This window comes from Heloderma suspectum, chromosome 3, assembly GCF_057233095.1.
Source record: "Heloderma suspectum isolate Gila_16-S chromosome 3, 16-S_ref, whole genome shotgun sequence".
Lineage (NCBI taxonomy): Eukaryota > Metazoa > Chordata > Lepidosauria > Squamata > Helodermatidae > Heloderma > Heloderma suspectum.
The window spans coordinates 178423717-178451082 of record NC_139460.1 but is presented as its reverse complement, the minus strand read 5'-3'; the positions used below and the strand labels follow the sequence as shown (position 1 = coordinate 178451082).

The 27366-nt window shown below is 41.5% G+C and overlaps 1 protein-coding gene across 13 annotated transcripts in view; it reads left to right on the top strand.

Moving 5' to 3' along the window:
- MXD4 (MAX dimerization protein 4) overlaps window positions 1-27366 on the top strand; it is a 67609-nt gene that overhangs the window by 5732 nt on the left and 34511 nt on the right. For 5 of the 13 annotated variants that reach the window (XM_084845040.1, XM_084845031.1, XM_084845039.1 and 2 more), the window contains exons 3-5: window positions 9236-9324; window positions 10529-10632; window positions 14243-14272. The exons of 2 other annotated variants lie outside the window; for them this stretch is intronic. In XM_084845040.1, the coding sequence (XP_084701166.1) occupies window positions 9236-9324; window positions 10529-10632; window positions 14243-14272 (223 nt within the window). Of the gene's footprint in view, window positions 1-9235; window positions 9668-10528; window positions 10633-14242; window positions 14273-23786; window positions 23879-27366 lie in introns of those variants that run through there. 6 more of the 13 variants (XM_084845033.1, XM_084845032.1, XM_084845034.1 and 3 more) reach the window with 3 other exon arrangements.

Genomic DNA, 27366 nt, shown 5'->3' with positions numbered 1-27366 from the left:
ATTGCCCCACAAGCCAGTGTAGTGTAGTGGTGAGAGTGACGGACTGGGAGCCGGGAGATCCGGGCTCTAGTCCCCGTTTGGCCATGGAAGCTCACTGGGTGACTTTGGGCCAGTCACAGACTCTCAGCCCAACCTACCTCACATGGTTGTTGTTGTGAGGATACAACGGAGAGGAGGAGGATAATGTAAGCCGCCTTGGGTTCCTTGCAAGAGGGAAAAAGGCGGGATATAAATGCAGTAATAATAATAATATATTCCAGATCCAAGTCCAGGTGCTTACTGGAATCGGACAACTTAGTTTTCTTTCCCAGCTTTTCTGGTAATTGTTAATTGTAAGATTTAAATCTAAGAGAACTTTATAAAGCTTACTTGGTAGATTTTCCTGATTTTGTATCATCAACATTTCAAAAGTGTTTTTTTCTGAAGAGGTCCGGATTTCCTTAGTTAACCTCAAGGTTATGGTTCTAAGCTGTAAATACTGAAAAAATAAAGGTTGGGAGTATTGCATTTCACTCCGTATGCGTTCATATGATGTAAATGTTCCCTCGTTGGTTATTTTTATTCGCTCCTAATTGTACCATAAAGATTGCCTAATTGTGTTTCATCTGTCATCTCTTTGTTATACATAATAGCTGTTAATGGAGATAAACCCAGGCTTAATAGTCTTTTAAGTTTCAGCCAATTACTAACAGGGTTTTGGTACATGGGTTCATAATATACTCTTATTGAAGTTATTACAGAACCACAGTGTGTTTTTCAACTCTGCTGAGACATTATGATTTAATTTGATTGCTCTATCTGGGTTAAACCATGTCTTCAAATGCATAATCATAGCCTCAGTGTAATAGTTTTATATGGATGGGAAGGCTAATGCACCATTCTTTGTTGGTTTTATTAAAGGGTGTTGTTGTTTTTGGCTACTCTTGGTTTTTTCCCATTCCAGACAAAATCTAAGAACATTGTTTGCCACTCTCCAAGTATCTTTTGTGGGACCGTTAATGGTATGTTTGAGAACAGAAATAAATTTTTTGGAAGTACCACCATTTTTAAGGCAGACATCCTGCCAAACCATGAAATATGGAGCTGGTTCCAAAGAGCCAAATCATCTTTTACTTCAAGCATAACCTTACAGTGATTATATTCTAAGCTATCAAGATTTTGTGTAATATATACACCTAAATATCTAACCGAAGTATCTCTCCAAGGAAATTTATATATTTTGGTAATAATTTTGGTAAGATTATCCATGTTAAATCCAATCCACTCTGATTTTGTAATAATTTTGTATCCTGATACCTGACCATATTCCTGCAACAGAAATAAAAGTTTATCATAAGTGTTCATGGGATCATGTAAATATATCATCAGCGTAGAGACTAATTTTGAACTCTTCTCTGCCAATCTTTACCCCCTGGAGGGAGCAATCCTATGGCCGCTAGTCAGCAGCTAGACAGCCATAGGATATCTGGTTTTCCAGTAACCGAACTCTGAGCCCACGCTCCGAGGTCGGCTCCTGGAGAACCAACCTTCCCCCACTTCTGTGCTGCCTTGTGCTCCGCACTTGCAAGAAAATTGCAGAGCGGCCAAAATGGGGCATTCCCAGGGGTTGTTCCAGGACAGGGAGGGCAAAAATGCCTGTATGACGCAGCCTCCTCTCCTGCTTAGCTCTCATGCGGCTAGACAGCCACAATCGGCTATCTAGCTGAAAATGCAGGGCAGGAGAAGCACGGAGGGAACGATCCCCTCTATGCTTCGCCTGCCTTGCATTGGATAGGCTGTCACCTCCGAGTTCAGAGGCAGCCGCCTATCTTCATAGGATTGTGCCCTTATTCTTCATTGTAATAGCTTGAGCAAGAGCCTCTGTAGATAGCACAAATTACAAAGGAGATAAAGGGCAACCTTGTCTAGTTCCCCTCTTCTGATAAAAATTTGTCTGAGTCAACTCCGTTCACAGAGACAAAAGCATTAGGATTTGTATAGATCATTTTAACTCGTTCAGCAAATTGACCACCTGAACCAATTTTATCTGAAGTCAGTAACAAGAACTTTCCATTCTAGGTGGTCAAAGGCCTTTTCGGCATCTAAAAAAATTAGTCCATATGGTTTAGATTTATTAACAAGATGAATTATATTTACTAATTTTCTTATATTCATTGCCAATTTACAATTTTAATCTTTTGGCTAGGATGGATGTCCATATTTTGAAATCTTGGTTCAAATGAGCAACAGGTCTCTAAGACTCAACTTTTGTAATATCTTGGGGGGGGGGCGGAATCACTACCCTACGGGCTTCTTCCCATGTTTTGTGAGAGAGAGTTGTCATGATCTAATTCAGTACACCTAGTAATGGTTGTCCTATTTCCATTAAGAATACCTTGTAGTAGTCTGGCGTAAAGCCATCCATACCTGGGGCTTTATTGTTTTTTAAATCCATAAGTGTGCTACATAACTCTGTTAAGGTAACAGATCTCTGTAATTTATCTATTTCATCTGGTGTTAAGCTTGGTAGTTTGATCATACTCAGGTATAATTCAATATTCTCTCTGAAGGGTTGTTCTGAGGTATATGAACTTTCGTAAAACTTTTAAAACTCATTCATTATGTCTTTAGATTTAGTATAAACTAGACTTCCTTTCTTTATTTGTGTAACCATTGTGCTATGTTGTTTCTTTAACATATAGGACAATAATTTATTGGCTTTATTGCCTTTTTTGAAAAAACATTTTAGGTAGCTGAATTTTTTTCTCCACTTGGTCACAAATTAGTAGATCTAATAGTTTCCTAGCACTTTCCAGTCTCCTGTATATAATTTTTTAGCATGTCTGTTTATATTCTTGCTCTAATTTCTGAATTTTGTTCTTTAAGCCCATTTTTTTTCCTTTTGCTTCCTAAGGAAGCTTGTTTTTTGTATTATCAATCCTCTCATATAAGCTTTTGAAGCTTCCTAAATAAATAGTTGATTTTGTTAGTTCAGGAGTGTTATTACATTGAAAGTATTCACATAATTTGATGATTAAGTCACTTACACATGACACTAATGCCTTTAAAAATGGCATTATTTATATTTATTACATTTCTATACCACCTAATAGCTGGAGCTCTTTGGGTGGTTCACAACAATTAAAACCATAAAATACAACAATACTTTATTTATTGATTTGATTTGTACCCCACCTTTCTACCAAAGCTAGCACTTAAGGCAGCTTACAATCACTAATAAAACTTGATTAAAACAATAATAAGCAGACACAATTAAGACCACAGCAATAACAGAGTAAAAACAGTATCCTTCTCAACAGACCTGCTAACGCAAGGCCCACTTGAATAAAGTGGTCTTTACCTGCCTGTGGAAGGATAGCAGAGAGGGAGTGAAACTAGCCTCCCTCGGCAGGGTGTTCCACAGCCATGGGGTAGCCACCAAGAAGGCCCTCTTTTGCTTTGCCACCAAACGCCCCTCTAAAGATGATGGTCTTGAAAGAAGGGCCTCTCCCAAAGATCTTAAGAACTGGGCAGGCTTGTATGGGAGAAGGTGGTCTTTCAGGTAACCTGCTCCCAAGCCATATAAACACAATATAAACTTTTAAAAGTTTAAACCTGCAATATAAAACCAAAGTAGGAACCAGCATCAGAGTAAAGCTCATAAGATACAATAGCATCTTCAAAAACAACAAAAACTGAAGAACTAAAATGCCTGGGGGGAAAAAAAGGTCTTTGCCTGGTATGGAAAAGACCATAATGTAAGCACCAAGTAAGCCTCTCTACAGAAGGCATTCCACAACTGGGGTGCCACAAATGAAGAGGCCCTCTCCTTAGTAGCCACCTGCCTCACTTCATTTGGTGGTGGCACCCAGAGGAGAGCCTCAGAAGATGTTGACAGGGTCTGGGCAGGTGTATATATGGTAAGAGACCTGGCCCTAAACTGTTCAGGGCTTTGAAAGTTAATTACAAGCATTTTGAATTGGGCCTGGAAATGGACTGGAAGATAGTGCAGATCACAAAAAACTGGCATAATATGTTCTTATTGACCAGTCCCTGTTAACAGTCTCACTGCCCTATTTTGGACCAGCTGACATTTCTGGACCATGTTCAAAGGCAGCCCCATGCATAACACATTGCATTAATCCAGATGAGAGGTTACCAAAGCATGAATAACTGTAGCTAGACTTTGTCTCTCCAGATAAGAACATAGTTGGTATATCAGCTTAAGCTGGTTAAAGGTGCTCCGTGCCACTGAGGCCACCTGGGCATCTAGTGACAATGCTGGGTCCAAGAGAACCCCCAAACTATGAACCTCATCCTTTAGCCAGGCAGGTGAGCCATCAACTGACAGTACCTCTGTCTTGTCTGGATTGAATCTCAGTTTATTGGCCCTCATCCAGTCTATTACTCTGTCCAAGCAGTGATTCAGAACACCCAATGTTTCATCTGGATTTGATGAAAAGGAGAGATAAGAGCTGTGTGCCATCCGCATATTATCTAGACCTATTTCAGTCTGCGTTTTGACCTAGTTATAGGACCAAATCAGCCTTTGTTTCCCTGATTGATAATCTTTATGGAGAGCAGGATGGGGAAGTGCAACCCTGTTAATTCCGCTTGATTTCTCATTGGCTTTTCATACCATCCACCATGGTATCCTCCTGTATACACTCCACAGGTTGGGCATTGGGGGTAGTGTATTACAGCGGTTCTGGTCTTACCTGTGGGGTTGATTTTCAGAGAGTAACATTGAGTGACTATTCCTCAGCCCCTCGATAATTGAGCTGTGAGGTTCCACAGGGTACTGTCTTGTCCTTAGTGGTGTTCAACAACTATATGAAGCCTCTGGGAGCTGTCATTAGGGGATTTGGAACAAAGTGCCATCAGTGTGTTGATGACACACAGTTCTGTCTCCATGTGACATCTGAATCAGGTGAAGCTGTGCAGGTCCTGGTTCAGTGCCTAGACTCAGTGATGGGGTGGATGAAGGCCAATAAACTGGATCTGAATCCCGTCAAGAGGAAGCCCTGAGTGTGTGGCGCCCGAGTCCAGCAGGTAGGTTCATCGCCTGTTCTGGATGAGGTTGCACTCCCTTTGAAAGATCAGGTCCATGGTCTGGGGGTACTCCCGATCCATCACTGTCTCTGGAGGCCCAAGTGGCCATGGCAGCTCGGAGTGCTTTTTACCACTTTCAGTTGGTACACCCATTATGACCAATCCTGGACAGGGATCGCTTGACCACAGTAGTACAGGCACTAGTAACCTCAAGACTGGATTACTGCAACAAGCTCTATGTGGAGCTGCTTCAGCTGGTGCAGAATGCAGCAGCTCAGCTGTTGTCAGGAGTTGCCCCTTATGTCTCACTCTCTGTGGAAGTCCCTGCTCTAGATGGCATGCAGGCACCAACATGGTTTTGTTTCTGGCAGCTGCTGAAGACATACTTATTTATTACGTTTCTATACCACCCAGTAGCTGAAGCTCTGGGTGGTTCTCAAAGAACAAGCCCTCAACAAGCCTTCCCCGATTTTTATTGGTTGTTGTTCAGTCGTTCAGTTGCGTCCGACTCTTCGTGGCCCCGTGGACCATAGCACGCCAGGCCTTCCTGTCCTGCGCTCGCTCCCGGAGTGTGCTCAAGTCCATATTCATTGCATCGGTGATGCTATCTAGCCATCTCATCCTCTGCCTTCCCCTTCTCCTTTTGCCTTCAATCTTTCCCAGCATCAGGGTCTTTTCCAGTGAGTTTTCTCTTCGCATTAGGTGGCCAAACTATTTGAGCTTCAGCTTCAGTATCTGTCCTTCCAATGAGCAGTCAGGGCTGATTTCCTTTAGGATGGACTGATTTTGACCCCCTTGCAGTCCAGGGGACTCGTAAGAGTCTTCTCCAGCACCACAGTTCGAAAGCTTCAATTCTTCGGCGCTCAGCCTTCCTTATAGTCCAGCTCTCACAGCCATACGTTTGTTACTGGGAAAACCACAGCTTTGATTATATGAACCTTCGTTGGCAAGGTGATGTCTCTGCCTCTTACTATGCTGTCTAGGTTTGCCATAGCTTTCCTCCCAGGAGCAAGCGTCTTTTAATTTCATGGCTACAGTCACTGTCTGCGGTGATCTTGGAGCCCAAGAAAGTAAAATCTGTCACTGCTTCCATTTCTTCCCCTTCTATATGCCAGGAAGTGATAGGGCCAGATGCCATGATCTTAGTTTTTTTAATGTTGAGTTCCAAACCAGCTTTTGCACTCTCCTCTTTCACCCTCAACAAGAGGCTCTTGAGATCCTCTTTGCTTTCTGCCATTAGGGTGGTATCGTCTGCGTATCTGAGGTTGTTAATTCTCCCGGCAATCTTAATTCCGACCTGTGATTAGGGATGGCAGAGAGTTCCGCCATGGATTTCAGTGAGGCTGAATGCCAGAATGCCCCCCGACATCCGTGGCGGAATGGCCTGCCGCCCCCCCGCGGATCCCCCCCCCAGGATGAGACTTACCTGGGGCCGATGTTCTGGACGGCTGCGGCAGCTGGTCTTTCGACTGGCTGACGCGGCCGCCATTTGCAGTCTGGTCTGGTCTTTTCTTTTTTTTTTACCCAGACGTGATAGGCTGCGTAAAGACTTACGTAGCCTATCAGGTCTGGGTAAAAAAAAACACGGCGTACGCAAATGGTTGCGGCTATGGCGGCCGCCGTTTGTGTTCCCTATTTTTCGCCATTTTAGTCTATGTAAATATTTACGTAGACTATTATGACGAAAAAAAAGGGGAACGCATAGCGTAGTGGGCGCTATTTGCGTTCCTTTTTTATTTGCCATTTTAGCCTACGTAAATATTTACATAGGCTAGAACGGCGAAAAATGAAGGAACGCAAATGGCGGCCACTGTAACCGCTGCCATTTGCGTACGCTGGGTTTTTTTTGGGGGGGGGTAGCCGTGACAGGCTACGTAAATTCTTACGTAGCCTATCACGGCTGCCTGGCTGGACGCAAATGGCGGCTGCTACAGCGGCCGCCATTTGCGTCCGCAGCAGCCCATCCGCGGCCGGAAATGCGTCTGCAGGCGGCCCTGGCTGGCTGCTCCGCGGCCTGGCCATGGAGTGGAGCCAGCCGTCGAGGATTCCGGGGGGGGGGGAGGACCAGATCGCCTCCCCCCCATCCCCCCCCACTGCGAAAGATTCCGCGAAAAGGTAAGTTGGTTCCGTACATCCCTACCTGTGATTCATCCAACCCGGCGTTTCTCATTATGTACTCTGCATATAAATTAAATAAGCAGGGCGACAATATACAGCATTGTCGTACTCCTTTCCCAATTTTGAACCAATCGGTTGTTCCCTGTCCGGTTCTTACTGTTGCTTCTTGACCCTCGTACAGGTTTCTCAGGAGACAGGTAAGGTGGTCTGGTACTCCCATCTCTTTCAGAATTTGCCACAGTTTGTTGTGATCCACACAATCAAAGGCTTTAGCGTAGTCATTGAAGCAGAAATAGACATTTTTCTGGAATTCTCTTGCTTTCTCCATGATCCAGCGAATGTTGGTGATTTGATCTCTAGTTTGTCTGCCTCTTCGAAACCCAGCTTGTACTTCCGGTAGTTCTCGGTTCACATACTGCTGAAGCCTAGCTTGTAGGATTTTGAGCATCACCTTGCTGGCATGTGAAATGAGTGCAATTGTACGGTAGTTTGAACACTCTTTACATTCCAATTCCAAAGAAGGGCAATGCCAAACTGACCTTTTCCAGTTTGGAACACTCAACAGTGGCCACTGTTGAGTGTTCCAAATTCGTTGGCATATTGAGTGCAGCACTTTAACAGCATCATCTTTTAGGATCTTAAATAGCTCAGCTGGAATACTGTCATCTCCGCTAGCTTTGTTGTTACTAATGCTTCCTAAGGCCCACTTGACTTCACTCTCGAGGATGTCCGGCTCAAGTTCAGTGACCGCACTATCATGGCTATCAGGGACATTCAGATCTTTCCTGTATAATTCTTCTATGTATTCTTTCCCCCTCTTCTTAATCTCATCTTCTTCTGTTAGGTCCCTGCCTTCTTTGTCCCTTATCATGCCCGTCTTTGCACAAAACGTTCCCTCGATATCTCCGATTTTCTTGAAGAGATCTCTCGTCTTTCCCATTCTATTGTTTTCCTCGATTTCTTTGCATTGTTCATTTAAGAAGGCCTTCTTGTCTCTCCTTGCTATTCTCTGGAACTCTGCATTCAGCTGGGTATATCTTCCCCTTTCTCCCTTGCTTTTCGCTTCCCTTCTTTCCTCAGCTCCTTGTAAAGCCTCATCAGACAGCCACTTTGCTTTCTTGCATTTCTTTTTCTTTGGGATGGATTGAGTTGCTGCCTCCTGAACAATGTTACGGACCTCCGTCCATAGTTCCTCAGGCACTCTGTCTATCAGGTCTAATCCCTTAAATCTATTCCTCACCTCCACTGTATATTCATCAGGGATATGATTTAGGTCATACCTGAATGGTTTAGTGGTTTTCCCTGCGTTCTTCAATTTAAGCTGAAATTTTGCAAGAAGCAGCTCATGATCTGAGCCACAGTCAGCTCCAGGTCTTGTTTTTACTGACTGTGTAGAGCTTCTCCATCTTGGGCTGCAAAGGACATAATCAATCTGATTTCGATGTTGACCATCTGGTGATGTCCATGTGTAGAGTCGCCTCTTGTGCTGGTGGAAAAGAGTGTTTGCTATGATCAGCATGTTCTCTTGGCAAAACTCTATTATCCTTTGTCCTGCTTCATTTTGTACACCAAGGCCACGCTTTCCTGTTATCCCGGTGATTTCTTGACTTCCTACTTTAGCATTCCAATCCCCTATGATGAAGAGGACATCGTTTTTTTGGTGTTAGTTCTAGAAGGTGTTGTAGGTCTTCATAGAACCGATCGACCTCAGCTTCTTCGGCCTCAGTGGTTGGGGCATAGACTTGAATTACTGTGATGTTGAATGGTTTGCCTTGGATTCATACTGAGATCATTCTATCATTTTTGAGATTGTACCCCAGTACTGCTTTTCCCACCCTTTTGTTGACTATGAGTGCTACTCCATTTCTTCTAAGGGATTCTTGCCCACAGTAGTAGATATGATGGTCACCTGAATTAAATTCGCCCATGCTTGTCCATTTTAGTTCGCTGATTCCCAAGATGTCAATGTTCAATCTTGCCATCTCATGTTTGACCACCTCCAACTTACCTTGATTCATTGACCTTACATGCCAGGTTCCTAAACAATATTGTTCTTTACAGCATCGGATTTTCTTTTCACCACCAGACTCATCCACAGCTGAGTGTCCTTTCGGCTTTGGACCAGCCGCTTCACTGTTTCTGGCGCTACTTGGAAATTCCCTCTGCTCTTCCCCGGTAGTATACTGGACACCTTCCAACCTGAGGGGCTCATCTTCCGGGGTCATATCTTTTAGCCTTGTGATACGTTCCATGGGGTTTTCTTGGCAAGACTACTGGAGTGGGTTGCCATTTCCTTCTCCAGTGGACCACATTTTGTCAGAACTCTCCACCATGACCTGTCCGTCTTGGGTGGCCCTGCACGGCATAGCTTATGGCTTCACTGAGTTACGCAAGCCCCTTCGCCACAACAGGGCAGTGATCTACGAAGGGTAATCTGGTACTCTGTTTTAAAATAACTGTTAATACTGTGTTTTATTCCTTTTGTCTTTTATTGTTTACTGCTCTGGGATCTGTTTAGATGTGGAGTGGTATATAAATGTTGTTAATAATAATAAATAAGTATGGGTTACACCTAGCCCACATCTTGGGGTAACCTCCCCCAGTGGTTTCATGTAGATGTTAAACAGCACGGGGATAAGGTAGAGCCCTGAGGAACCCCATAGCACAATTGCTATGGGGCAGAGCAGTAATCCTCCAGCACCAGCTTCTGAATTGGCCATCCAAGCAAGAACGGAAGTACTGCAGTGCAGTGCCTCCAACTCTCAGCTCAGACAACCTATCCAGAATGGTCATGGCTGATAGTATTGAAAGCCACTGAGAGATCCAAGTGAATCAACAGGGTCACACTCCCCCTGTCCCTCTGTCGGCAAAGATCATCCTACAGGGCAGCCAAGGTAGTTTCCATTCCAAAACTAGGGCTGAAGTCTGGCAAGCACCCACTTCTTTGCCCAGGAAGGGGATGTTGGCAACTGGCTTATATTTGTTAACATCTGGGTGCAAGTTAGGCTTCTTAAGGAGTGGCCTAATTACCATATCCTTTAAAGAGACTGGTTCCAACACCCTGCCTCAAGCAGGAATTTACAGCCTCCTGAACCCAGCTGGATATCCCCTCCCTATTAAATGTAATAAGCCATGAAGGGAAAGGTTCAGACACACGAGTGGTTGACCAAGCTTGGCTAAGTACCTTGTCTGCATCCTCCAGCCTCAACAACTGAAAGTAATTCAATAAAACTAAACCAGTTGGTACTCTGAACGCCTCTACTAATAGAGCTGCATTAACTGTGCAAATTGTCCAAATTGTGACTGATTTGAGCAACTTTATCTTCCAAGTGTTGTGCAAACTCATCACAATGTTCTTCCATCTCTTTTCCTGACCCAGGTTGAAGCCGGTCTTGCACCACTCAGGAAGGCTCTGCTGAATGAAACTGAAAGGATAGTGCTGGTGGGAAAGAACTCCCTCTTTGCCACTATCACTGCCATAGGGTAGGCTTGATAATGAGCTCTAACTTGTGTTTAGTTGGACTTGGCACAGTCTTCCGCCTCTTGCATTCTAGCTGTCTTCCCTCCTGCTTCATTGCCCTCAGTTCAGATGTATACCAAGGAGCTACCTGGGCACTGCTCAGAGCGAGACAGCACTCGGAAGTGATTGTATCAACTGCCCAAGTCATCTCTACGTTCCACAGGAGCACCAGCCATGCCAGCAGGAATCCATTGGAATCCGTTATCCTCTATGGGCAGACCATTTTAATAGGTCCTACACCCTTGCAGAGGGGAAAGGCTGCTAAGAGTCTAAACCTCAGTAGGAAGTGACCCAACCATGAGAATATGATAGATGTGAATTCCCCTACTTTCAGATCACCATCCTCAACTGAATAGGAGAAAACCAAATCAAGCACATGTCCTCCTACATGTGTTGGATCAATGCCATGTTGGGACAGACCCGTGGTTGTCATGGCCACGAAGTCCTGAGCCATTCCAGATCCAGCAGCCATTGCATGGAAGTTGAGACTCTCCAGAATTATCCTAGCGGTCATCAACACCAAATCTGAGACCACCTGTCAACTCAGGCAGGGAGACTGAGGGGCAGATGGGAGTGGGCTGTACACCAGCAGAGTAGGGAAAAAAAGTGCAGGGCATGAGCAAATAAATGACTGACAAACATGGAGTGGAAGAAAGGGGTGGCCAAAGAAAAGGTGTACTTAGTGGCCAGTTATACATGGCTAGAGTTGTTGTCTTTCCTCTCCATCCCACCCGTTGCTCTGGCAGGGCTCTGATGCCCTTACCAGCTTGATGCTCAGCAGAAATATAACAGCTTTTTGCATCCCTATGTCTCTGCTTGGAAAAGCTGCAGTTGTTACATTCCTGTCTACCGTGTTACAATTTAAGGTGTAGACCCCCCTGTAAGCAACTCTATACAGAACCTAGAAACACAAGGGGCTGAAAGTTGTGGGCTGGTTTGCAGTGTTGCTATCTTTGCAGGGGTGTGTGTGCGTGTGCTTTTAACAGCAGCCTGACTCAAAGAAATTAGAGTGGTTCTGGCCTTACCTGTGGGGTTGATTTTCAGAGAGTAGCATTGGGTGACCAAAGACGGATGTGGGTGCCAGGGCACCCTCTGAGAGACAGGGGAAGAAGGAGGAGGGCCGTTCTTGAGGGGGCGGTCGTTTAAAGATAGGAGGATGAAGAGATCAGGGGCGTGTGTGTTTTTGTACATTCCAATGGGCATTACTGCTATTTATTTCTTTTTCTGAGGGGGGCGGTTGATGGTGCTGTATTCATTAGTGAACCATATTACCCCACACACACATTCACTTGGGTGGGAGGGGGCAGAGGAGGGGATAGAGGGTTTCCATGGCAATCGTAGGGCCTCTTCTCTCGCCTCCAAGAGGCCGCATTTGCCTTTATCCAAGAGCGACAGCCCCGCCACGTAATTCACAGATATTCTCTTGCCTCCTTGTTCTTCTTCACCCCCTTTTTATTTATTTTTATATCAATAAAGTTTTCCCTCGTTAACTTCCAGTCAGGAGAAGCCTTCTATGTGCATGCGCAGCATCTAAAGTGCTTGAGCGGACGATGGATAAATGCGGTGGCAGGCGCTATCTTTGTCCCTGGCAGAGGGACTGTTGTGTTTCAAGGGGCAACAGCAGGTCACATCATCTTTGCTTCTGCTTGGGATGGGCTTTTTATCTTTAATGGAGGCAGGGGAGGGAGAGAGAAACTGACCAGCATCTTTGTTTTTGGCACATAAGCTTCACTTATTAACTCAGCAACAGCAAGAAATGCCATTTTTGCTTTTGGCAGAGAGGCTATTCTTGTTAACATACTGTTTGGCCATTAAAACTCAAGCTTTGAACTTTTTTGAACTTTCAATATTTTCTGCATGTCTACACTGCTCAAGCTTCAGTTTAAAATAAAATGAGCAAAATCAGTCTGATAGGTCTCAAGTAATTAGCCTTACACTACAGTATTCTTATATAACATATTATATTAGCTGAACATTGACCTCATTTTTCAAGTAAACATGTTGTGCTGTTCTTAGAAACTGTATGAATGCAGCTGGAGACTGCAAGATATTAGCTACTGAGCCACATACAAGGTTATGTTATTGTCATATAAAGCCCTAAACAACCTGGGATCAGGATACCTGGCAGACCGCCTTCCCATATACATACTCAGGCGACCTTTAAGATCAACAGAGGAGGCCTTGCTGCTCATTCCAAATTGAATGGAACGTTGCCATGAAGTACCCAGATGGCAGGCAGGCCTTCTCTGTAGCGGCACCCACCATCTGGAAAACCCTCCCTCGTGTAGTTCGAGAGGCAGAAAATGTGACACCTTTTGAATGCCTCCTGGAAACATACCTGTTCACTCAGGCTTTCCCTAGACTGTAAATTAATTACACCACTCCATTTTACTGCTCCTTGATGTTTTACTGTAGTTGGTAGTGTTTTTAATATTGCATTTTAATACTGTGAACCACTGAAATATTTTTATTATATTCAGCAGTATACAAATATCACAAATATATAAATAAAATAAGATATGTGAAATACTTGTATCTCGATCCTAATGCATTAAAAAGCTGAAGAAGGGTGGCAGTATGTATAGCTATGGCAGCATCCTACCCTTGGCAGGCTACATACTTCAGTGCTGCTAGTCAAATGCAGTCCCATCATAAAAAATTATTACCAAAAACTACATTTAGTATTACTGTGCCAACATGGCTGATCCTCCAAAGACATTACAACTATCAGTCTGTAGCATGCAGATGAGTTCTTCCCCAACCCTGTCCTTATAACTTGTCTGTTCAGTTTAGCACTGTGAAATGGTAGGTATTACCAGCAGACCAGTATAAATGTGCTGCTGCACCAGTGCAGATATTCATATGGTACCACTGCAGTGATGCTTACTGTGACTCTGCTGGCACAGCAGAGATTAAAATCTATCAAAGATCATATCTGCCACACCCAGACACACAAACGGCGTTAATGTCAGCTGATTGGTTCCAAAGTGGCCATGAGATGTCTCCTGTATTTATAATATAGCTAGAGTGTAGTGCTGTAACTGGTATTTATTGCATTTGTTCCTTTCTATTTTGGTCTGAGTTCTTCAAGCAAGAGAGAGGGAAATCCGTTATATATGCAATAGCACATAGTCTTCATTTATAGTGCTGTTTAAAAGCGTAAGGGCACAATCCTATGCATGTTTAGACAGAAAAAAAGTCTGACACCTCCCAGTATTCCCTAACCAGACTGTTTGCGATCACTCCCTAACAGACCTGTGTTGCCTGTAAGCTGTAGTCCTATAAATACATTATTTTCTGTCCTTTTCTTGATTAATTTTTGTATAGTTCCTTTGATTTGAAGTTCCTCACTGTATAAAATTAAAGTCAGATGTTAGGTTGTTTCTAAGGTGTGTGTTTTTTAATTTGGGGAAAATAAGATGTACAAATTACATTCTGGAAATACCAAAATGAGTGCCTAAAATCTTTTTTAATAAATTAATTCCTGACATGAACTGGATTTCTTCCATTTGGATTTCAAGTTTTCTCTTAGCAACTAATATTCTAAAATACTACATTTTCTGTTTTTAATAGGTCCTCACATAATGAACTAGAAAAGCATAGGTAAGTAGCAATAATCAAACAGAACCAGTATAGACATTAACTGCTATTCTGACATGGTACTGGCTTGGTTGGGAACAAGTCATTTGCACTCTGATTCAGCAATTTAAATTAGGCACAATCCAGGCGAATTGAAGCATTTTTAAATTTATCCCACAGGAAATCAGTGTGAATTAAGCTTAATTTTTTTTAGCTCATTCACTTTTATTTGTACGTATACAAATCTATGCAGACTTATCAAGAGTTCTCAGGCAAATTTTGAACAATAGTTCTCAAACTGTACACTGAGAACAGTGTTTGAATATGTCATAGAAACTTTTCTGAATATAGTATAACTTCTTTCAGTCATATTGCTGGCCTTTATTGTAACTTCTGATAACTAGCTCCAAAGCTCAGTCGTGCACTGTGTGGAAAAATATTATAATTATTGACTATCATAACATCTTTAACATCTGTATATGACTTATCAGGTGGCATATTCATGTGAAAGTTAAATGGTTCATGCTTCCCTTTTTTCTGAACTTCAGTTGATTTAAAAGCAAGTGGTGTTCATTTCTGCACACATATTTTGAACACTGAAAAATTTTAATTCTTAATACATTTTCTGTTTTCAGTTTAAGGAATTATAACTATCTGTGTGTGCATGGGCTGTTCTGGAGGAGGAGGAGGATTTTAAAACAGTGTATCACACAAAACGGGACAGCAGGCACCAAATACGAGAAAAGGAAAACACACACACACACACCCCCACCCCAGCAACTTAGCAAAGGGCTGTGTTATCAAATGGATACATTCCAATGATACGTTTAACAACGGTGGAAATGGGAAACCAATTATCAAGTTCTGCCTGGCAATAAAAATGTTTCTATTTGCTCTCAAAATAGTTAATACTATGCAGGGCTGGATCAAGGTCATAATGGGCCCGTTCCTAGCTGCCTGTCTGCCCCTATCCTGTACCTAATACTGAACTCACACACAAAACTTGCACATATAAACACATGCATACACACAATCAACAATGTACATTAATAATGCAAAAACATTTTTCACTGCGTATTTTAGGAATAATCTTCCATGTTTTCAGCAAAAGACTAATATCTTTTCCATGGCAGAGAACTCAGACACAAGCATCATCCTTTACAGCATACAGCACGTAGGCACAGAAATACATTGAGGGCACAGTCTTATGCACATTTAGACAGAAAAGACCTACAAGTCCCAGCATGCCCCAGCAAGCCATACTGGCTGGGGCATGCTGAAAGTTGTAGGCCTTTTCTCTGTCTAAACATGCATAGGAGAGTGCCTTGAAGCACATGCACGTTCTCTCATTCATATATATATATATATATATATATACACACGCACGCACGCACGAGAAAGAGACCTAGATTGACTCAGACACAACAACCAAACAGGACACACATATATACAGCCAGTGCTGGCCCAAGAAGAGGAACAGCAAAGGCCTATCATTTCTCACTGGATGATCTCGGACAGTCACTACCTCTCATCCTAACCCACCTCACAGGATTGTTGTGAGGGTAAAAATGGGGAGATCTTTAGTTCCTGGAGGAAAGGCAAAATATAAATATAATAAAATAATTATTTCCCCCCCTTCCCCCTTTTTTAAAAAAGAAAAACAAAACATACCAACAACAGAAACACAGCAACAATACACATACACTAAAATATCTCTTAAGATTGTAAGGTATCTACCTTTGGCTCCCATTACACAACAAATACTTATTATTCTCTAGTTCTTGTCTTAGTTGTATATCATACATTGAGTTCACAAACATTATCTCCTTTCTCCTAATTTTAACAACAGAAAAAAGAGAATCAACCATCTCAAAGTTCAAAATCCACATACATAGATATCATTTTTCTGTTTCTTGTACAAATTCTATAAAAGGTTTTCAATCTAACAAATTTAGATGTTGACCCTTCTTTAATTATAATAGTAAGTTTTGCCGTCTCTGCCAGTTCCATCATTTTCATGATCCACTCACTCATAGTTGGTATTGTTTCATTCTTCCACTTTTGTGCATACAATAACCTTGCAGCCGTTGTCATGTAGAGAAAGAGGGTTCCCCCCTTCTCTTTTACATGTTTATCTGTTAGTCTCAATAAAAAAGTTTCTGGCTTTAGTTTTGTAGTAGTCTTTAATATTCTTTGAGCTAAAGACTGAATTAGTTTCCAAAATGTTTTAGCTTTTTTACAAGTCCACCATAAATGATAAAACGTTCCCCCTTGGCCTTCACATTTCCAACAACACCTTTATACATTTTAGACTATTTAAATGGTGACATATACCGTCTATACATCATCTTATGAAAGCTCTCTTTAAGACTTGTACATAAAGTAAATTTTAAATATTTTCCCCACATATTTTCCCACTCTTCCATTGATATATTATGACCAACATTTTGTGCCCGTTTTATCATACCATTTTACTTGTTCATCCTCTGTCTCATACCTTAACAGTAATTTATACAGTTTAGTAATAACATGTTCATCATCTGTACACAGTGCTGTTTCAAACTCAGATTCTGTTTGTTCAAATCCACCATTTTTCTCATCTATTTTAAATCTTTCTTTAAGTTGCAAATATGAAAACCACTGACATACATGACCTTCTTCCAATAAGCTTTCCCTTGATTTTAACTTATATTCCCCTTGTGACAGTTCCAGTAAATCATTATATCTTATCTGTTTATGTGTACTATCAAATTCTCTTCTATGCATTGCTTCTTGGGAAGATATCCAGCATGGTATTTTTTGATAGAACCTTAATTTATATTTATTCCAAATTCTTAATACAGCCCTTCATATATAGTGATTATTAAAATCTACATTCACTCTTGTTTTATCGTACCGCAAATGACCATGCCACCCGTATCTCAGTTCATGTCCTTCTAGTTCTAAAAGTCTTCTATTTTTCTACGTCACCCATTCCTTCATCCACATCAAGCAGCAGGCAGAAAAATAGCTTTTAAAATCTGGTAATCCCAAGCCACCTCTTTGCTTTGCATCTTGTAAAATTTTTATTTTAACTCTTGGTTTTTTTGTTTGCCATATAAACTTTGTTATATCTCTCTGCCACTGCTTAAGGGGAAATCCGATGTAATAATGGGTATCATTTGAAACAAAAATAACATCCTAGGTAATACATTAATTTTGATCGTTGCAATTCTTCCCAAAAGTGATAGTTGTAATTTTTCCCATTTTAATAGGCCTTGTTTAATTTCATTCCACACTTTAACACAGTTATTTTGAAAAAGCATACAATTCATATTTGTCAAAAGGACTCCCAAATATTTTACTTTCTTTTCCATTTGGAAACTAGTCTTATCCATCAACTTTTTTTTTCTTGAACATTCATATTCTTTGTTAACATTTTTGTTTTCTGTTTATTAACTTTGAACTCTGCCACTGCTCCAAATTCTTTTAATTTTTTCATTAAAATTTCAATTCCCTTTAAAGGTTCTTCCAACATAAACATCAAGTCATCTGCAAAAGCCCTCATCTTATATTTCTCCTTTTTTAAAATCTTTATTCTTGTAATGCGATCATCTTGTCTTATAACTCTGTTCAATAATTCTAGAACCAATATAAACAATTGCGGTGACAATGGGCAGCCTTGTCTTGTTCCTCTTTGTATCTCATAAGGTTTAGTCAGATCCCCATTTATAATTATTTGAGCCTTTTGATCGGTATATAGCGATTTCACCAATTTTATAAAGTTTTCTCCGAAATCCAGTTCTTCTAAAGTCTTAATTAAAAATTTCCAGTTGAGATTATCGAATGCTTTCTCTGAATCTAAAAAGATCAGAACTGCTTGTTTTTCTGGATGTTTTTCCAAATATTCCACCACATTCAAGACTGTTCTTACATTATCTCTCATCTGTCTCCTTGGTAAGAAAACACTTTGGTCCTCATACACAGACTCCTGCAATATTTTCTTGAGCCTTTCTTCCAAAATTGTTGCCAATATCTTATAATCATTGTTTAAGAATGAGATTGGGCTGTAGTTTTCTGTCAAGGTTAACTCCTGTCCTTCTTTAGGTATTAATGTTATATATGCTATTTTCCATGTTTCTGGTATCTCCCCCTTTTCTAAAATATTGTTCATCATATTTTTCAACGGTTGTAAAATTTCTTCTTCACACTTATAATATAATCCTGATATCCATCTGGTCCTGGAGTTTTTCCCAATTTAATTTTTTTTATCGCTTCCACCATTTCATTTACCGTTATTAGGCCATTCATCATTTGTTTTTGTTCCTTCGTAATTTTTGGTGAATTTTGTTTATGAATATATTTATCCATTAATTCTGGGGAGATATCCTGTCCTTTATACAAATTTGAAAAATATTGATAAAAGGCTTTCTGAATTGCTACATTATCAGTTAATTCTAATCCACTTTTGCTTATTTTCACAATTGTTGTCTTTTCTTTTTCCTTTCTGAGTTTATAGGCCAACCATCTTCCTGGTTTATTAGCAAATTCAAAATTTCTTTGTTTTACAAAGTTTTAATTTTTTTTGCATATCCTGGACTGTTAACATCGACAATTGTTGTTAGAGTAATTTAATCTGTCGTAGGACACTTGCCTTTCCTGTTTTTTTCTTTAGGAATTCTTCTTTCTCCTTTTTTATCTGTTTTAGAATATTTTGTACCTTCTCTTTTTCAGTTGTGTGTTTTGTTGTATAAAATAACCTCTCATGTAGGCCTTACTTGCATCCCATACCGTTCGGATATTTGTTCCCTTGTCCAGATTCAATTCAAAAAATTATCTCAATTTCTTTTTAGTGTCATCCACAATACTTTTATTTTGAAATATCATTTCATTCAATCTCCATCTAAAAGTAGTGTTTCTTTTCACATATGACATAGATATAGGGTTATGGTCCGAAAATGATCTTGGTAAAACTTGTATTTTGCCAATCTTTGTAGCAAGCTCTTTAGTTGTCAAAATCATATCAATCCTTGAAAAAGAATAAAATAAATAATTCTGTAATACAAAAATATAATAGTGTAAGACTATGTCCATTATAAGTCTCCCTAGCATGTAAAATGACTGTCTGTTCATTGCATTACTGTGTGCAAATATTTACAGGCATGTGGAGTAGATAAAAGATGCATCAAGTACCCCAGTTGGAAATGTATCTTCCAGAGACCCAGGGGAGGGAGCCTGAAGACTGACACCAGCTCCTATAACTCATATTCAGCATTCAAAATGTGGACAGCATCCTCTTGCTTCTCATATGCCCCACCCCTATGTGTTTTCTGCATGAACATCAACTCAAAAAAACTTTATTAACAGCAAAAGCAACGAAGAGTTTTGTGTCACCTTAAAGACTAACACATTTATTCTGGCATAAGCTTTTGTGGCCAGTAGCCCACTTCAACAGATACATGGATTATTATGTGGATTTTCAGGTTTATATACAGTATATAGGGGGTGGGGTTGTAAATAGTGTGGTGAGAAGGAAATTACACATACTTATTTTTAATTTAATTTATTTCATTTCTATACCGCCCAGTAGCTGAAGCTCTCTGGGTGATTCATAGAAATTAAAACCACAAGGTGCAGCATAAAACAATATAAAATATGAAAGCTTAAAACCTCAATATAACAGTACAACCAGAGTAAAACCTAGCAGCAATGCAGAGATTTAAAATACAGATTTAAAACAGCAGAGCTAAAAGACTAGGAAGCTAAAATACTGGGAAAATAAAAAGGTCTTCACCTGGCACCGCAAGGAGTACAAAGTAGGCGCTAGGCGAACCTCACTAGAGAGCTCATTCCACAGCTGGGGTGCCACAGCAGAAAAGTCCCTCTTCCTGGTAGCCACCTGCCTTACTTCCTTTGGCAGGGATCCTTCTCCGGGAGCCCCTGAAGATGTTCCTAGGGTCTGGGCAGGCACATAAATGCAAAAAGTATTTAATGAATGAAAGAATCCATGAAGGAAAGAATCCAGTTCATTAAATACCACACACACACACCCCCCATGCATTTCCCTTTAAAAAAACAACCAACCCAATAGCAGACTAGATAACAACTCTGCACTGCACTGATGTCATACACTACTCTTCCTCCTACCAATGTGGGTATAAAAAATATGGGTTGCTTTGCAGTGCTGTTGAAACCCAAAGTCAACCACAGTGCTCCACCACGCCCCAATACACACAAAATCGGGGTATCATGGCAGACTTTATTTACATTGGCAGGTGTTTTTTTAATGGTTACAAACACAATAAAAAGGTGACTTTTTTGGCATGAAATAAGACCTGAGCTAGAAAGAACATGAACTTCTGTCATTCCTGCTCCCCATTGTTGGGGCTGGATACGCTACTGCCCAATCACATACACAAAAATTCTAGATTTTGTAATTGTTTTTTGCGGGCAGTAATCACTATTGTACAAGGATAGGAACCCCCCAAAGGGAGGGGTTAGAACGAAGTAGGAAGTCCCTTCTGCAGACAACTCCTTCTACTTATTTCTGTGGCCAGATGTTGATCATTGGCTAAACACACTGAAAGGTGGTAGCAGGCTCATTTCTCACAAAACCATTGGAATGTGCCTGAACATTTTGCCTCATATCTTAGGTTCTACAAGCGCTACATGCTTGCTCTTTTTTATTTGAAAGCTGGGAATTTGGCCTAGTGAGTGGGCCTTTTGAGATGTTGGGCTAGGCGCTACAGGGACCCTTTTCCCTGTGGTTAATCCAGCTATGATAGTATAAATCTCTTTTTTTTACCCAAATCATCCACATAATTTTACTAAGCCCAGTGAAGTCCCATAATTTAGTATACGATTCTCTGTTTCAGAGTTTGTGAAAACTTCCCAAACTTAGCATACAATATGTTGGCTGCGGCAGTCATAAGGAATAATGAGAGTTTCCTCTTTAGTATTTACAACAATACTTTAGGATCCAGTGTCAGTCTTTCTCCAAAGATATTGTTGATGGCCTTTAAAATAAGTTCCCCAAATTCCACAGCTTTGATACAAGACCACCAACAGTGGACAATGTTACATTTTTCTCTCTTCCTCATTGCCAACATGAGCAACTATTCATTTTAGATAATTTAGCTGCAATTTGATACCACTGAATATCATTTTGAAAAACTTACCTCCACAAAAACATTTTTCTATTGCTTATTCAGATGTTAGTTTACATTTTTTGTGCTCCCGTCACACACAGTTCTCATAAGGACAGAAAGGTCAATAAAAGAAGGTGGAAATTTAGCTCACTTCTGCTGAGAAATTATGGGGCTCCTTGGCATCTTTTCCTCCACCCCAACAGAAATGAAGTTAGATGGGTAGTTAGACGGGATGCTGGACGTTCCACCTTCTGACTGTGCAGCAACAAGCTATGCTTTCATTTACCTCCAAGACATTATAAGACTCCTGGATCTGTACAGATGTAACTTTCAAGTGCAGAGAGTGATGGATTGTGAAATTTCCAAAACACCTATTTCTGCCTTTCTGCCTCCAGTATCCCTATTTTTAGGTATTTAATGCTTTGTATGCCCAATTCTATACAAATAGGAAATAGAAGGTCGTAAGACCTTGCCTATTAGGCCTTGTTATTTTTTAGAGGCTGTGTATTACAGCCAGGGGGAAAGGACAAAATAATATATTCTGATCCTCTTCTTTATCGACAGAATATAATTCACAAATTTCATCAGTACATATTCCAGTCCAGATTCTGTATTGGGAAAAATATTCCCTAATGCAGAATATTGGGGGGAAATATTCCAATGCAGATTCTAAAGTCTATTAGTTTCTTCCTCCTAAACTGAAAGTTTTATCATTTGTGGCCAGACTAGATGTGAGCGGGCAAGCTACAGCATGTGTCTGTTTCATTTAAAAGTCTGTGCATGTAATGGCGGCTGGTGCCCACTGGACCTTGTGGGACAGAGTCACTATAGGCAGTCTGGCCAGTGCTGGAGTCCAGTACAGCCTATGGAAGGTTGAGCCCTCCGCAGGCCCCACGCCCTGGAGGGAGAGGAATCCCCATGTTATCTCCGATCAGAGACCCAATCAGAGAAAAGCTGGGGATTCCCCATACCACTCGGCTAGGCAAGCAGTATCCAGTCCCTTCCTGCACTGCTCATTTCCTGATCAGGTTGTGAGTGGCGTGGGAAGGAGCCATTGGACTAGGCCAGAGCCTGCAGGAGTCAGCTCCTGTAAGCACCAGCTGAGTCACTTTTTGCACAGAGCTCCGTGCCTCTCTCTCTCTGCATGGGAAAAAGGGTCTTGGGGCAGTGCCGATGATGTCACAGGAGGGAAGGGGTTACAGGATGGGGCCCCACCTTGTTGACATTATTTGTCCTAATGGGCTTGATCCCCCTGGACCAAAAGAGGTTGTGCCCCCCCCGGCCCCCCCCGCCCCCCCCCCAGTTGTCATCATACGTGGGATAGTCATCATAATCTCCTCGGAGAAACACACTCTTTGAAATCCACATGAAATATAAGTTTATGCCCACAAAGTACAGTGTGTGTATGTGTGTGCAGAATAATAACAATAACCTCCTTAGAAAGGATTTCCCTTTGAAATCCACATGAAATTTAAGTTCATGCATGCAGAGCATACTATGTATATGGGGTGGGATGATGATGGTGATGATGATGATGATAATGATAATAATGTGGGAGGATAATAAAATTTGCAAAAGGCAATTGAGGGAAAAAGTCACAATAAATTGGAAAGAGCTCTGAGGATGCATCCCCAAGGATTGTTTCCGTCACCAAAGCCACCAGTTTTCAGAAGGAAATTTGGTTTAAAAATTAGGAAAAGTGTTTTCAGCTAAATAGTGAGGCCACTAGAGCAAACAAATCAGGTACCTCTGATTTCTGGAATGGACTTAAGAGTGCTGGGGATGGGGATATACAAGCAAACAAAACTGCTGTGCTAGGGGGAAAAACTCACTTGCTTACACAATATACACAACTCACTCTTCCTCCACTCTGGAAGTGTGCTGACTGCAGTCAGCAAAGTAATGTAAAATTTATGTAAAGAGAAGCATGTTGAGGAGCTGTTCTCCCCAGTCTGTGTGGTGCTGCAGCTCTCCCCCATGCTCAGACCAGAGTGGATCTGCAGTTCAGGACACACCCAAGTTAGCAAAGCAACAATGCAACAAGCCCCAATTGGAAACCGTTGCACGCACACTCAAACTTGCATGAGAAAATTTAAAAGGAAGGCAAGAAGTTGGATCTGCTTTGCTTTTTGTTCCTGCGATGTTAAATGTGACCGAGAACAATATTGTCTTTCCCTCCCCCCCTCCCAGAAAAGAGGTGGGAATCGAGCACTCAATCATTTTTCATCCAGGACCATCTTGACCTACAGTGGCAAGAAGAAGTTTGTGAACCCCGTAGGTCACATATTTCTAACCTAAAATGTTATTAGATCTTAATCTAAGCCCATAATCCTAGATAAAGAACAATAGATAACCTACTTAAATAAGTGACATGCAAACATGATGCTTTTTCAACATTTGTTAATCCACAGCTGATTCAACATTCAATATCCATGTGTGATAAAGTATGTGAACCTTTAGATTCAGCACTTGGTGATACCAGCTTAAGCAGCAATGACTTCAAGTAAGCATTTCCTGTAACTGTTGGTCAGTCTCTCACACCAGTTTTGAGGAATTTTGGCCCATTCCTCCTTACAGAACTGCTTCAATCAGTGACATTTGAGGGCTTCCTTGCATGAACAGCTTGCTTCAGGTCCTGCCACAACATTTCAGTGGGGTTTAGGTCTGGACTTTGACTTGGCCATTCTAAAACACAGAATTTTTTTTTCTTTCACAGCCATTATTTTGTAGACTTGCTTGTATGTTTAGGATCATTGCCTTGTTGCATGACCTACTTTCAGTTCAGCTTCATTTCACAGCCACATGCCTGACATCCTCCTCTAGAATCTTGTGATACACTGCAGAATTCATGGTTGCAATGATGGCAAGCCGTCTAGGTCCTGGGACAGCAAAGCAGGACCAAACCACCACATTCCCGCCACCATACTTTACAGTTGGGATGAGGCTCTTCTGTTCAAACTCAGTGTTTGTTTTTCACCAAACATAACTTTTCTCATTGAGGCCAAAAAGTTCTACCATTGACTCGTCTGTCCAGAGCACATTGTTCCAGAAGTCTTGAGGATCATCTGTGTGGTCTTAAGCAATCTTAGGATAGGCAGCAATATTATTTTTAGAGAGCAGTGGTTTCCTCCTGGCTATCCTCCCATGAACACCATGCCTGTTCAATCTTTTTCTGATAGTTGAGTCATGAACATTCACATTAGCCAAGGCGAGAGTGGCCTGTGGATCCTTGGATCCTCTGGGATTCTTTTTGACTTCCCGGATGATGCGCTGGTTTGTTCTTGGAGAGATTTTGGTAGGACGACTGCTCCTGGGTAGAGTGACTGTGGTCTTGAACCTTCTCCGTTTGTAAAGCCTTAGAAATAGTTTTTGTAACCCTTTCTAGACTGATGAGCAGCAGTAACTGCTTTTCTGAGGTCCTCAGAAATGTCTTTTGATCGTGGCCTGACGTGTTTCCACACAACCTTATGGTGAAGACCAGACTCACAAAGTTTCTGATCCTTTTATAGGGTGGGGCCTCCAAAACTCACCCCTGATGATCTACCTTATTCTTTAAACACATGATTCAAATTATTTCCTTTAATTGAGCTGATGCAACCAGGGGTTCACTTTTCCATGTACCCTGACTCTTAAGTACTCATTGTTTGCCTAATTTATACATCGTTTTATTTCAGAAGACATGGAATTGGTTAATATAAACCCTATTGGATATTTAGAAAAGGACTGGTTTTGATTCACAAAAGCTATCACGGTACAACTATGGAATTTCTGTAATTATCATTTGGGATCACAAACTTTTTCTCGCCACTGTATTTTGGTGTCCTAGGCAAGGTGGAATTTTGGCATCCCACAGGCTGACACCCTCTCTTCTCTCTTGCCTGCCCTGGAGGCAGGTGCTGCCACCTTCACTCTCCTCCTCTTTACCTTTTCCTCCCCAGCCACCACCTCCCCTTGCCACACTTCATTGATTCAGGCACTTTCCTCTGGGCCTGATCATTGAGGTGGAGCTGGGCTGGGCAGAAAAGTGCATGAAGCAATGGAATGCAGCAAGATAAAGGAGGGGAGGTTTCAGTTTCTCTTGCGTGAACACTTTTTGTTTGTGAAAATTATTTATCTCTCTTCCCACTTTGTATTTGAATGGGGCAACAGGCACTTTAACTTGGCTGCTCCTTTGCATCTCGTTTTGTCCTGAGTAAAGTTCTGCTCCGTAGTGACTAGTGACCTGTTAACAATGTTTACATAAATAAACAATAAATTGTATGTACTACAGCATCCCATGCTTAGTTTGATCTAAATAGAATAGGGGCTGATCTATGTATACAGGTGGTAGCATGGAAGCCTTCCCTGTTGCTTCTTCCTACGTCACCTATATGGAGGTGGGGGCAGGGCAATGATGTACTTCTCATGGGGGATAAAAGGAGGAGGGGAGGGGGGTGCAGGAAAAAATGGAGAAATCCCAGGTACATACAGAAAAAAGTTTATTGTAGTTCTTTTATGTTGGCCTGATGCGTTTCTGAAATGTTGAATTCCTTCTTCAGGGGCTACGGTAAAAATATATACATACCACTAAACCGTTCAGGTATGACCTAAATCATATCCCTGATGAATATACAGTGGAGGTGAGGAATAGATTTCAGGGATTAGACCTGATAGACAGAGTGCCTGAGGAACTATGGACGGAGGTCCGTAACATTGTTCAGGAGGCAGCAACTCAATCCATCCCAAAGAAAAAGAAATGCAAGAAAGCAAAGTGGCTGTCTGATGAGGCTTTACAAGGAGCTCACGAAAGAAGGGAAGCGAAAAGCAAGGGAGAAAGGGGAAGATATACCCAACTGAATGCAGAGTTCCAGAGAATAGCAAGGAGAGACAAGAAGGCCTTCTTAAATGAACAATGCAAAGAAATCGAGGAAAACAACAGAATGGGAAAGACTAGAGATCTCTTCAAGAAAATTGGAGCTCTCAAGGGAACGTTTTGTGCCAAGACGGGCATGATCAAGGACAAAGAAGGCAGGGAGCTAACAGAAGCAGATGAGATTAAGAAGAGGTGGCAAGAATACACAGAAGAACTATACAGGAAAGATCTGAATGTCCCTGATAGCCATGATAGTGCGGTCACTGAACTTGAGCCGGACATCCTCGAGAGTGAAGTCAAGTGGGCCTTAGGAAGCATTACTAACAACAAAGCTAGCGGAGATGACAGTATTCCAGCCGAGCTATTTAAAATCCTAAAAGATGATGCTGTTAAAGTGCTGCATTCAATATGCCAACAAATCTGGAACACTCAACAGTGGCCACAAGACTGGAAAAGGTCAGTTTACATTCCAATTCCAAAGAAGGGCAACGCCAAAGAGTGTTCAAACTACCGCACAATTGCGCTCATTTCACATGCCAGCAAGGTGATGCTCAAAATCCTACAAGCTAGGCTTCAGCAGTATGCGAACCGAGAACTACCGGAAGTACAAGCTGGGTTTAGAAGAGGCAGAGGAACTCGAGATCAAATCGCCAACATTCGCTGCATCATGGAGAAAGCAAGAGAATTCCAGAAAAACGTCTATTTCTGCTTCATTGACTACGCTTAAAGCCTTTGATTGTGTGGATCACAACAAACTGTGGCAAATTCTTAAAGTGATGGGAGTACCAGACCACCTTACCTTTCTCCTGAGAAACCTGTACGAGGGTCAAGAAGCAACAGTAAGAACCAGACATGGAACAACCGATTGGTTCAAAATTGGGAAAGGAGTACGACAAGGCTGCATATTGTCACCCTGCTTATTTAACTTATATGCAGAGTACATCATGAGAAATGCCGGGTTGGATGAATCAGAGGTCGGAATTAAGATTGCTGGGAGAATTATCAACAACTTCCGATATGCAGACGATACCACCCTAATGGCAGAAAGCGAAGAGGATCTAAAGAGCCTCTTGTTGAGGGTGAAAGAGGAGAGTGCAAAAGCTGGTTTGAAACTCAACATTAAAAAAACTAAGATCATG